This window comes from Mauremys mutica, chromosome 5 (assembly GCF_020497125.1).
Source record: "Mauremys mutica isolate MM-2020 ecotype Southern chromosome 5, ASM2049712v1, whole genome shotgun sequence".
Taxonomy (NCBI): domain Eukaryota; kingdom Metazoa; phylum Chordata; order Testudines; family Geoemydidae; genus Mauremys; species Mauremys mutica.
The window spans coordinates 125,337,190-125,350,143 of NC_059076.1; the positions used below are offsets into that span (position 1 = coordinate 125,337,190).

Sequence of the window (12,954 nt, forward strand, 5' to 3'; positions counted from 1 at the left end):
CCTATTGTATTCCACTGAGGGTGATTGTGATGGATGCCTCATTCAGCGTGGCTGTTCTTCGTTCCATGGTTCTGTCATCTTCATCACACCTTTCTCCTAATTAGTACTGCTTGGCAGAGTCCTGCACCAGGGCATAATGGGAAGACAAGGTATGTACCAAACTCCACGTGGCCTCCCTACATATGTCCATGAGTGGCATATTGTGAAGTGCAGCTATAGGTGATGCTTGCACTCTCGTGGAGTAGGTTCATACCCCAAGGGCTGGAGACAATCCTGATAATCGATACAGGGTAATGCACACCAAAACCCACTTAGAAACAGGGCTGCCCAGAGCGGGGGGAGGAGGGGGAACAAGTGGGGCAATTTGCCCCAGGCCCCACAGGGCCCCCCACAAGAATACAGTATTCTATAGTATTGCAACTTTTTTTTTTAAGTAAGGGGCCCCCGAAATTGCTTTGCCCCAGGACCCCTCAATCCTCTGGGCAGCCCTGCTCAGCAATCCTCTGAGTGGAGCTGCCCTGCACCTTAATCCTTTCCTCCGTAGCAATAAATAGTCTTGGCTTCGTCCTCTGCAGGTTAAAGGCCACGGACCTACAGACATCAATGGGGTGAAGGCACCAGTTCTCCACTGAGGTGTGCGGCTTCAGAAAGAAGGCTGGTAAGCATATGGGTTGGTTGAAGTGAAAGTGAGAAACAACTTTCGGAAGAAACTTGGGGTGCAAGCACAGGGAAATTTTATCTTTTTGGAACACGCGCGTGTGGGGGGGGGGGGAGGTGGGGTCTGCCATCATGGCCCCCAGTTCGCCCACCCTTCTCACAGAGGCAATAGCTACCAGGAAGGTGACTTTCATGAAGAGAACAGTAGCATGAGGCCTGAGGTTCAAAGGGAGATTTCATCAATGCTGTCAAGTATCAGAGGGGTAGCCGTGTTAGTCTGGATCTGTAAAAAGCGACAAAGAGTCCTGAAGCACCTTACAGACTAACACGTATTGGAGCATAAGCTTTCATGGGTGAATATCCACTTTGTCAGACGTCTCTTAGTCTATAAGGTGCCACAGGACTCTGTCGCTTTCATCAATGCTGTGAGCACATGGTTGAGGTCCCACTGGGGAGTGATAGGGAGAATAGGAAGGATACACTCGGATGAGGCCATTCCAGAATCTTGCAGTCAAGGGGTGAGACTCCTTCAGGGACAGGAGATAGTCTAAAAAGAGAGGAATGTCTGTGGCCTCAGAGGCAAGGCCCTTCTGCTGGGCCCAGGAGGCAAAATGTTTCCATTTGGCTTGGTAGGACAGCCTCATAGACCCTTTCCTGCTACTCGACAGGAAGGTAAGAAAAGATACAGCCGTGGGTAGGAGAATGGACATAAGGAGGAAGGGTAATGTTGATACTAGTCTAATAGGTGATACTGGCGGTAGAATGTCTGTGCCTAATCGGGTAAAGAATGTGAGAGAAACCAAACAGCAAAAATTAAGATGTTTGCACACTAATGCGAGGAGCCTAGGTAGAAAAATGGAGGAACTAGAGCTACTGGTGCAGGAAGTGAAACCGGATATTATAAGGATAACAGAAACATGGTGGAATAGTAGTCATGACTGGAGTACAGGTATTGAAGGCTATGTGCTGTTTAGGAAAGACAGAAATAAAGGTAAAAGGTGGTGGAGTAGCATTGTATATCAGTGATGAGGCAGACTGTAAAGAAATAAGAAGTGATGGAATGGATAAGACAGAGTTTGTCTGGGCAAAAATCACCATAGGGGAAGAAGTGGGTATTCACCCACGAAAGCTCATGCTGCAAAACGTCTGTTAGTCTATAAGGTGCCACAGGATTCTTTGTTGCTTTTACAGATCCAGACTAACACGGCTACCCCTCTGATACTTGACACCATAGGGGAAGAAAGCTACTAGTGCCTCCCCTGGGATAGTGCTTGGGGTGTGCTATAGACCGCCGGGATCCGATCTGGAGTAGTGAGGACTTCATAGAAGAAATGGTTGTAGGGGACAACCTTGGTTCGAGTGATCATGCTGAATCATCAGTTCAAACTAAATGGAAGGATAAACAAAAATAGATCTGTGATTGGGGTTTTTTATTTCAAAAGGGCTAACTTAAGGAAATTAGTTAGGGAAGTGGATTGGACCGAAGAACTTGTGGATCTAAAGGCAGAGGAGGCCTGGATTACCTTCAAGTCAAGGTTGCAGAAACTATCAGAAGCCTGCATCCCAAGAAAGGGGGAAAACTCATATGCATGAGTTGTAGACCAAGCTGGATGAGCAACCACCTCAGAGAGCTGATTTAAAAAAAAGCAGAAAGCCTATAAGGAGTGGAAGATGGGCGGGATCAGCAAGGAAAGCTACCTTATTGAGGTCAGAACATGTAGGGATAAAGTGAGAGAGGCCAAAAGTCATGTAGAGTTGGACCTTGCAAAGGGAATTAAAACCAATAGTAAAAGGTTCTATAGCCATATAAATAAGAAGAAAACAAAGAAAGAAGAAGTGGGACCGCTAGATTCTGAGGATGGAGTGGAGGTTAAAGATAATCTAGGCATGGCCCAATATCTAAACAAATACTTTGCCTCAGTCTTTAATGAGGCTAACGAGGAGCTTAGGGATAATGGTAGGATGACAAATGGGAATGAGGATATGGAGGTAGATATTACCACATCCGAGGTAAAAGCCAAACTCGAACATCTTACTGGGACTAAATCGGGGGGCCCAGATAATCTTCATCCAAGAATATTAAAGGAACTTGCACATGAAATTGCAAGCCTATTAGCAAGAATTTTTAATGAATCTGTAAACTCAGGGGTTGTACCTTATAACTGGAGAATTGCTAACATAGTTCCTATTTTTAAGGGAAAAAAGGTGATCTGGGTAACTACAGGCCTGTTCGTTTGACATCTGTAGTATGCAAGGTCTTGGAAAAAATTTTTGAAGGAGAAAGTAGTTAAGGACATTGAGGTCAATGATAATTGGGACAAAATACAACATGGTTTAACAAAAGGTAGATCATGCCAAACCAATCTGATCTCCTTCTTGGAGAAGGCAACAGATTTTTTAGACAAAGGAAAGGCAGTGGATCTAATTTACCTCGATTTCAGTAAGGCATCTGATATGGTTCCACATGGGGAATTATTAGCTAAATTGGAAAAGATGGGGATCAATATGAAAACTGAAAGGTGGATAAGGAACTGGTTAAAGGGAAGACTACAGCGGGTCATACTGAAAGGTGAACTGTCAGGCTGGAAGGAGGTTACTAGTGGAGTTCCTCAGGGATTGGTTTTGGGACCAATCTTATTTAATCTTTTTATTACTGGCCTTGGCACAAAAAGTGGGAATGTGCTAACTGTGGATGACACGAAGCTGAGAGGTATTGCCAATACAGAGAGGGATATCATACAGGAAGATCTGGATGACCTTGTAAACTGGAGTAACAGGATGAAATTTAATAGTGAAAAGTGCAAGGTCATGCATTTAGGGATTAATAACAAGAATTCTGGTTATAAACTGGGGATGCATCACTTGGAAGTAACAGAGGAGGAGAAGGACCTTGGAGTATTGGTTGATCACAGGATGACTATGTGCCACCAATGTGATATGGCTGTGAAAAAAACTAATGCGTCTTGGGATGCATCAGGTGAGGTATTTCCAGTAGAGATAAGGAGGCGTTAGTAACATTATACAAGGCACTGGTGAGACCTCATCTGGAATACTGTGTGCAGTTCTGGTCTCCCATGTTTAAGAAGGATGAATTCAAACTGGAACAGGTACAGAGAAGGGCTACTAGAATGATCCGAGGAATGGAAAACCTCTCTTATGAAAGGAGACTCAACGAGCTTGGCTTGTTTAGCCTAACCAAAAGAAGGCTGATTGCTCTCTATAAACGTATCAGAGGGTAGGGTGACCAGATGTCCCGATTTTATAGGGACAGTCCCGATTTTTGGGTCTTTTTCTTTTATAGGCTCCTATTTCCCCCCACCCCCTGTCCCGATTTTTCACACTTGCTGTCTGGTCACCCCTATCAGAGGGCTAAATACCAGGGAGGGAGAGAAATTATTTAAGCTCAGTACCAATGTGGACACAAGAACAAATGGATATAAACTGGCCATAAGGAAGTTTAGACTTGAAATTAGACGAAGGTTTCTAACCATCAGAGGAGTGAAGTTCTGGAATAGCATTCAAGGGGAACAGTGAAGGCAAAAGACATATCTGGCTTCAAGACTAAGCTTGATAAGTTTATGGAAGGGATGGTATGATGGGATAGCCTAATTTTGGCAATTAATTGACTATTAGCGGTAAATATGTCCAATGGCCTGTGATGGGACACTAGATAGGGTGGGATCTGAGTTACTACAGATAATTCTTTCCTGGGTGTCTGGCTGGTAAGTCTTGCCCACATGCTCAGGGCTTAGCTGATCGTCATATTTGGGGTCAGGAAGAAATTTTCCTTCAGGGCAGATTGGCAGAGGCCCTGGGGGTTTTTCACCTTCCTTTGCAGCATGAGGCACGGGTCACTTGCTGGAGGATTCTCTGCAACTTGAAGTCTTTAAAGCACAAGCTGAGGACTTCAATAGCTCAGAATAGGTCAGGGGTTTGTTACAGGAGTGGGTGGGTGAGATTCTGTGGCCTGCGTTATGCAGGAGGTCACACTAGAAGATCATAATGGACCCTTATGACCTTAAAGTCTATGAGTCAGTATTCATTGGCAGTACAAGACTCACACTCATTGTAGTGAAGATGCCCATCCAAAAACCAGGCTCTCAGGTGAAGCATCTGCAGATCGGGATGTCTGATCCTGCCATTGTGTTGTCTGAGCAGTTCAGGGAACGTCAGTAATGGAAATGGAGGATGTTTCAAAATACAGAGAAGAGGAGGAAACCAAAACTGGTGAGGCCAGAATGGGGCAATCAGGATGACCATGGCACTCTCCTGCTGAATCTTGTGGAGGACCTGGGGAAGGAAGGATGGGGTGGGAGAAGGCATAACTTATCTGGTCCGACCAGCAGATGACATGAGCATCACCTTGGGAATAGCCTCCAATCCCATCCCTGGAACAGTCCTGGAAGCATTTGGTGTTAGTGTGGGAGGCGAAAAGATCCTTGTTCGGAGTCCCCAAATGGTCAAAAATGCTCATGACCACAGTGTCGTGCAGCTCCCATTCGTGGTCGGCCACAAACATTCCTGCTGAGAGCATCTGCAATCATGTTCTGAGTCCCCGGGAGATAAGCTGCTAACAACAAAGTACTGTGTGCGATGCACCATTTCCAGAGGCGAACAGCTTTCGCAAAAAAGCACTGGTGACCCCGTGTCCATTGCTTGTTTATGTAGTAAACAGTGGTAATGTTGTCTGACATGATGATAACATGACGGGAGCAGATGGGAGAGGAGAAATACATGACATGCTCTCCTCATCACCTGAAGTTCCAGGATGTTGATGTGCATACTGGATTCCCGAACGGTTCAACTCCTTGGTATAATGTGTTCGCCCACGTGGGCACCCCATCTGTCAAGCGCTGTGTCTGCAATCATCATCATGCTTGGGGAGGACGGAAGAAAAGGCATCCAGGTGCAGACCTCAGCTGGGTCTGTCCACCACTAAAGGGAGGAAAGAACCTTGGGGGTGGGGGACAGTCACTGGTTGTCCATGGAATGGAGCCTCAGGAATGGGCTCTCTGTAGCCACAGCAGTAGACAGCAGAAGGGAAGGTGAGCGAATGGGGTAATGTATGTGCATGTCACCATGTGGCCAAGTAGAGAAAGGATTGGGTGGATATCTATGTGGAAGTAAGCGTCCTGCATATCGAGATCTGTAAACCACATGCCTCTTTCTAGCAAGGGTATGATTTCGTATGGTCACTCTTGCTGCTACTTTGCCCTGCATATGAACTGCGTGAGACAACTGAGATCTAGGACTGGTCTCAAGCCTCCCTTTTTCTTGGGTACCAGGAAATAGCTAGAGTAGAAACCTGCTCTCTGAAAGGTTGTGGGAACAGGTTCTATTGCTCCTCTCTGAAAGAGGAAGTCCACCTCTAGAGCGAGGATACTGTCATGAAAGTGGTTTCGAAGCTGGGATCGGGACAGGGGATATGGATGAGGTAGTGTCATGAACATGATCATATAGCCATATCTGAATGAGATCCAGGACTGCACTCCACACTGGTAGAAAAAGAGTGCTAGATAGCTCCCAAAGAGGGTGGGTTGTAAAATCTGTGGGGTGCAAGGTGGTTGATAGCTCTCTTAAAGGAACTCAAATATCGCTTACTCAAAGATTGAGTGTGTGATGTCGAAGACTGCGCTGATGGACCAAGCAGATGAGGCCATTGGATATTTCAACGCTTATGGGGAAGCTCAGAGGGTCAAGATGGAAGAACTGAGGAGCTCTGTACCATTGTGCTGGAGTGGACAATAGCAATTTATACACCAGCTCCCAAGTACAAAATCAAGCAATTGCAGGGTGGCTCTAGAGTCTTTAAGGGATATCTGGTTAAAGAAGTGAGATTCATCAAAAGGGAAGTCCACAATTGTGTTCTGTATCTCCCTTATGAAACGAGACTAATGCATCCAGGATTCCCTCCTCATGACAATTCCTGAGGCCACAGTGTGCAAAGATGTGTCCGCTGAATGTACTGCAGCTGGAGCATTCTCTCGCCGACCAGTTTGCCTTCTTCTAAAATAGCCTGGAAGAGGGTATGATCCTGCTGGAGAAGCTTGTCCACAAGGTCTGCTAACTGGCCATAATTCAAAAAGTCATATATTGCCAGTAATGCCAGGTAATTAGAGATGCGAAAGTGAAGGCTGGCTGAAGAAAAGACCTTATGACCTAGGAGGTCACATCTCTTATCCGCCTTATCTGTCAGAGTGGAACGTAGGATTGTTGCCTAGCCCATTCAGTAGCAGCCTGAATAACCAGGGAATTGGGTGAAGGGTGAGAAAACAGAAACTCAGATCCTTTTTAGAGGAACATAGTATCTTTTTTCTGCCTCTTCGAGGTGTGTGCGCAAGTGGCCAGGGTATCCCAGACAGTACATGCTACCAATCAACAATGCCATTCTTCAGCAGGCACCACCCTAGCTGTTAATGATGCATGAAGAATGTCAAATAATTGATGTTGGCTGTCCTGCACCTTCTCCAGTGGAATATGGAAGGCATCGGCCACCCTCTAACGCCTGTTCCAGGAATTGATATAGTTGGCTGGGACAGGGAGGAAGGAATTGACACTGCTGCATCTGGAGACGATGGGAATCTCTCCAGATCCGGCAGCACCGGATTCAGGCTAGCTGGTGCATCCTCCCAACCCTGGTTCCGAATATCTACTAGATGAAAGCCGGAGTGGCAAGATAGGGGACTCCTCTCAGATGGATCGGGAAGGTTCTGAAGGGGTTATACAGCCCCCAATACAGCCAACCAGACAGATCTGGCAGTTGCTGCAGTGGACAACACAGACTGGGGTACCAGTGGCTCCTGTGTTGAGTCGGTGAAACCTTCGTCTGTTTATGCCAGCGGTACAGGAGAGGCGGACCTTGTGTTCCATCCGAGTCCCCCAATGCTGAGGAGTCACAGCCTTGTTTGAACTGTGGTACTGTCAGAACCAAGTCAGTCACAGGGGTGAGCTCAGGAACACAATCCAAATGCAGCAAGTCCATTGCTCTTATGAGGCAAATGCACCGAGAGACGTGGCAATCTTACCTCATCCAGGGCAAACAGTTCATGAATTGAGAACTGCCTCGGAACCAATGATTCCTGTGACTTTGGTGGTATCGATCCAGAAGGCGCACGTGACTCAGTAACTGGGACCAGCAGGTCCAGTGTTCTATGTGACTTCTTGCCATGCTTGTGAGCCTGGAAACGCACTGCTTTGCCATGACTGAACTTGTAGAGAATGAAATGTCCTTCTTGGGCCTTAAGGAAGATTTACTGCCATGCTTATGACATGCTTCCTTGCCTCATGGCTAATCCCTGGCATGGAGTCCTTAGTACTGGTAGTGGCAGAACCAGACTGGGACTCCGCAGTAGGAGGCATGCTGCTCGACTGCTCAAGCCGATGTACAGGGTGTTCCCTGGCCTGGATCCGACCATGGCTTCATGGCGATCTCTACGAGGTGCTTCTTGAGGCGGAGAGCCTGGCCTTCCTAGGTATGGGCTGGGAAGGAGAGACAGATATTGCACCTTGATGCAACGTGGACTTCCCCCAAGCAGTAAAGGCAGCTTTGGTGCTCATCACTGATCAAAAACAAGCGATGGCAGGAAGCGCAGATCTTGAACCCAGGCGTCTTCAGCATAATCCAGTACCCAAGCGTGGGTGCTGGGGGACGAAGGGGGTCAGTAAAACAGCATCCTGAAGTCCTTAAAATCCTAAAAAACACTAATACTAAATCTACTACAAAAATAACAGAATACTGAACTATATATAAGCATAAAACAGTTTCCCCCCCCTATATTGAGGAAAGTGCGTCACAAGAGACCAGAGAACAGAAGACACTCTGAATTGGACCATGCGGTGGCGAGAAGGAGTCCGCCCTGCCCTTTATCGCCTCAGTCAAAACCATGAGGTAGAGCCAGGACCCATGTGTGGACAAAGGGACAATGCTATTTTCAAAAGTTCCAGGTGCATGTGCACAACCCTCAGTGGGACAACAGGGAACATCACTCAAATGAGACAGGGATACAAGGAACTACTGATGTGTGCCATGAGCCTGGCCTACAGAAGCAATGGGTGACACTCTAGTCTAGACACAGATAGGCTAAGACAGGAGCAGTTACAAGGGAATGGGGGACACACACAGCTCCTAGCATGGGGAAAATGGGGATCCCTGGTAAGGGAAGAGGGGGCACACAGAGCCCCTGCATGAGGCGAGGGGAGAATGGGTCACAACAGTATGGGGGAAAAGGGCATGGAATAAAACAGCTCCTGGTGGGGGATTGAGGGGCACACAGAGCCCCTAGTTGCTGGGAGTCCCTGAAATGGAAGAGGATGAGAGGGTGGCATACAGAACAGTTGGGGGGGGGGAAAGGGGAGGAAAAGGAGTCGTGCAAGGAGCCCTTGGTTCATGCACTGATCTTGGCCTCCAGAAGCACCAAAGTATGCAACCCCCTAGTTTAACAGATTTCCACACACAAAACTTGTTTTCAAGTTACTTTCAGCAAAAGTAATTTTATATTATATTATATTTATATTAAATGAAAAAATGTGAGTCCATTCATCAGACCTGTAATTTCCAAGTTTGACCCAAATGATATCCTGGAAACGGAGTTTCTTTCCAGCCCTACAGTCATTGCAGTACCAGCTACCATCTGGCATTTCAATATTTAAACAGTCTGGGTGAAATGCTGCAGGACATGACTCACAGCACAAAAGGCTTCCTCCTGTGTACAAAATAAAAGATTGAAAGTTTAAGTTTCAAGGGGGAAAAAAGTTTAGCATTTAAGTGTGATTTAAATCACAGTAGCATGTAACTAGACACTACATTTTTTTTTAAAACTGGTTGGAACATACTGATCTGCAACAAATGGATATCACTCATTCATATGAAAAAGCCACAGAAAACCTCATTAACTTGGGTGAATAGAAGACTCAGATTACTAAATTATACAAACTAGCAATATGCCGTGTTGTTTTAGTCCTATTTAGCTGTGACACAGAGTCTTCCAGACCTAAAGAAGACCTCTGTGTAAGTTCAAAAGCTTGTCTCTCAAAGCAACAGAAGTTGGGCCAATAAAAATATTACCTCACCCACCTTGTCTCACAAATTAGCACATGAACTAAAAATAAAATAAAAGCTAGGACAATGCATCACAAATTGTAATTACTCCATTTTATTTTAACAATTGCAGTTTAATTTATGACAATGCTTAATAGTATGTAAATTTTTAATAAAAACTAGAATCTAAAGAATGTTTCCAATCAAATTGTATCAAGGAGAGGGGTGATCTCACTATTTTGCATGTGTCACATTTGGTACTGCAAAGCAACACCCTGGCACCCCCATATTCACCATATATATATGGTGATATAATTATGATGTGTTTTGTACAAAGCATGCTTTGTGAGGTATCATTTAAAAAGTCTGTATCTGTTGAGCATTAATATCCTGTTAGATTGTATGTGAAGTTATGAAGTCTTGCTATGTGTGTGTGTTGCTGACATATGTTGGGAAACACCCACAACCAGCCTTTCAGGTACAACAATGGAGAAGCCAGGCAGCATTGATGGCCCAGTAAGGGGAATACACACGCACAAGGACTACCCCAGGAACTATATACAACGGAGACCTCTTAGAGAGAGCATGTAGACAATGGAGACTGCTTGACTCACCTCATAGCAAAAGATCTTTCCAGCAAGCTGGAGGATCCTATAAAGGAGGGGAAGTGACATCATCATTTCTCCTCTCTCCCCCCACAACTCAACACCTGGAAACACATCTGGAGGACAAAGACTGAACTGGGGAGGAGGTCCCAGGCTGGAAAGGAGAATCCCAGCTTGTGTATTAAGAAACTATACCGTCAGGGTGAGAAATTGCTTAATTCATATCCTTTTTAGTTTATAGAACTCAGATTGCGATTTTACTTTGATTTCTTAGCTGACCAACTTTGATCTGTATGCTTACTACTTATAATCACTTAAAATCTTCCTGTAGTTAATAAAATCTGTTTTACATTTTACCTAAAACAGTGAGTTTTGCTTGAAATGCTTGGGAAATCTACTCAGGAACAAGAGCTGGTACATGTTCTCTTCGCATTGAAGGAAGGGTGGACTGGGTAAAAAACTTACACTGGTCAGGCTTCTGACCAGGGCAAGATGGTACAGCTCTGGGGTCATAGGGCTGGGGAGAACTGGCTGGAGCCTCTCTATTGTTGATTCACGAGTGGCTAGCAAAAGTATTCATGTAATGCAGCTGGGTGTGTACCTGCCTTTGGATGTCTGTGTTAAGTGCAGTACCTGGAGAGGTTTGCAGCTTGTCACAGCATCACAATGTGAGAGGAAGCCCAGGTTGCTGAGACAGAGGGCTCAGTGGTACCCCATTTCCAGGCTGCACCTTGTCACAGTGTGCATGAATTTTCAAGTGGGTAGTTAAGCAAACTGTGACTTAACAAGCTTCCACAGTGTTTATTTAATTTGTCATCAGGTCTGGTAGTTTGCTTCCTCCATATTCTAATCACCACTGTGTACAGTGGCTGCACTCATTAAGCTTCTCTGCATAACAATTAAATCAAAGGGTAGTTGGACAAAGTGCAAGTAAAAAAAAAAAAACCCAAAAAACTTAATGACATCTGCAGTTAACAAGATATTCCAATACCTTCAACAACACTTTGAAGAAATCTGAAGTTACACCATGTGTCTGGTGTTTTTCTTTAAATATCTTAATAAAATACATTGAAAAATGAATATTTAGATGCTGATTAGTTTATACTTTTAGTAAAGCAATAAAATATAAAGATTTGTACATCAATTTACCTTTTGAGCACACAAAGCACCAGCTCACATTGATGTGCGCATGATGACTTTTTCCTTTCATGGCCGTGAAATGATTGGTACAAACAATGCTGTTGGAAGTGATCACTGCACACCCTGCAGCAATGCAAACATCTCCAGCATGGTAAGCGACAGGACAGCGAATACACCGCATCATTTTGCCTAGCAAAAGCAGAATAGTTTTATATTATCTTTCTAAACTAGAGATTTAATTGGTCTCCAGATATATGCAAAAAATGTTTTTTATTACTGCATAATGTAGCCTATAAACATACATACAAAATGTGAAAAACACCATATCTTTAAAAACCATGCATTTTAAATTCAATCAGAATACTGAATTAATGCAGGTTTTCTACACTGAGTTTTGCTTTTAAGGAAGAAGAGATCCCACACTGAATTAAAGGCACTGTAACATTCTAAGAAGAGCTTCACACATACTACACACATTCTGTTGTGTAAGTTGTTTAAAAAAAAGAAAAGCTTTACGTACATATTAAAACCAAAGGTTCCCCAAATTAACAGCATTTCATTGCATGTTATTATTTATATAAATATTCCCAATTCTCTCTCACTTGCACTCTCCCATATCTGTCGTATCTAATTTCTAGGCCGTTTAGGAAAGAGATGTCTAACTTTCAGTATTTATTCTGTGACATGACTGGCACAACTTGACAAGAAACAAGTAAGAATACTCATGACAACAGATAATTATTCATGTACTTCTACATGTAGTTTCCCAGATAATAAACTCTATTTTGTATATATGTGGGGAGATCTGCAATTGGCACATACTAAAGGGCAAATTCTGCTACTCTTACTCACGTAAGTACTCATTCACATGAGTAGTTCAGCTAACATTAACGGGACTATATATGCAAGTGCTGAAGGAATGGGGCCTGAAACAGTAATAAAAGTGGTATAGTGCATAGGTGCCTTATGGCTTTTCAGTCCATTTTAACACTTTTCCCAACCATTTTTCTACTTTAGACATAGCACACACTCCTTCTTGAGTTGTTCTGAATTATCAAGGTGAAAAAAACAAAACACAACCCCCCCAACATTTTATTAGGGTAGTTGATTAATTGCAGCTAACTCACGCGATTAACTAAAAAAAATTTATCACGATTAATTGCAGTTTTAATCGCACTGTTAAACAATAATATACCAACTGAAATGTATTAAATATTTTTGGATATTTTTCTACATTTTCAAATATTATGATTTCAATTACAATACAGAATACAAAATTGACCGTGCTTACTTTACTTTACTATTTTTTATTACAAATATTTGCACTGTAAAAATGGCAAAAGAAATACTATTTTTCAATTCACCTCATGCAAGTACTGTAGTGCAATCTCTTTATCATGAAAGTGCAACTTACAAATGTATATATATTGTTTGTTACATAACTGTACTCAAAACAAAACAATGTAAAACTGTAGAGCCTACAAGTCCACTCAGTCCTACTTCTTGTTTAGCCAA

The 12,954-nt window shown here is 43.8% G+C and overlaps 1 protein-coding gene across 4 annotated transcripts in view; it reads right to left on the reverse strand.

Annotated features, from left to right (window-relative positions):
* NSD2 (nuclear receptor binding SET domain protein 2) overlaps positions 1-12,954 on the reverse strand; it is a 175,762-nt gene that overhangs the window by 38,256 nt on the left and 124,552 nt on the right. For all 4 annotated transcript variants that reach the window (XM_045019541.1, XM_045019540.1, XM_045019542.1 and 1 more), the window contains exons 14-15: positions 11,449-11,628; positions 9,203-9,359 (exon numbers count right to left, since the gene is read on the reverse strand). In XM_045019541.1, the coding sequence (XP_044875476.1) occupies positions 9,203-9,359; positions 11,449-11,628 (337 nt within the window). The remainder of the gene's footprint in view (positions 1-9,202; positions 9,360-11,448; positions 11,629-12,954) is intronic.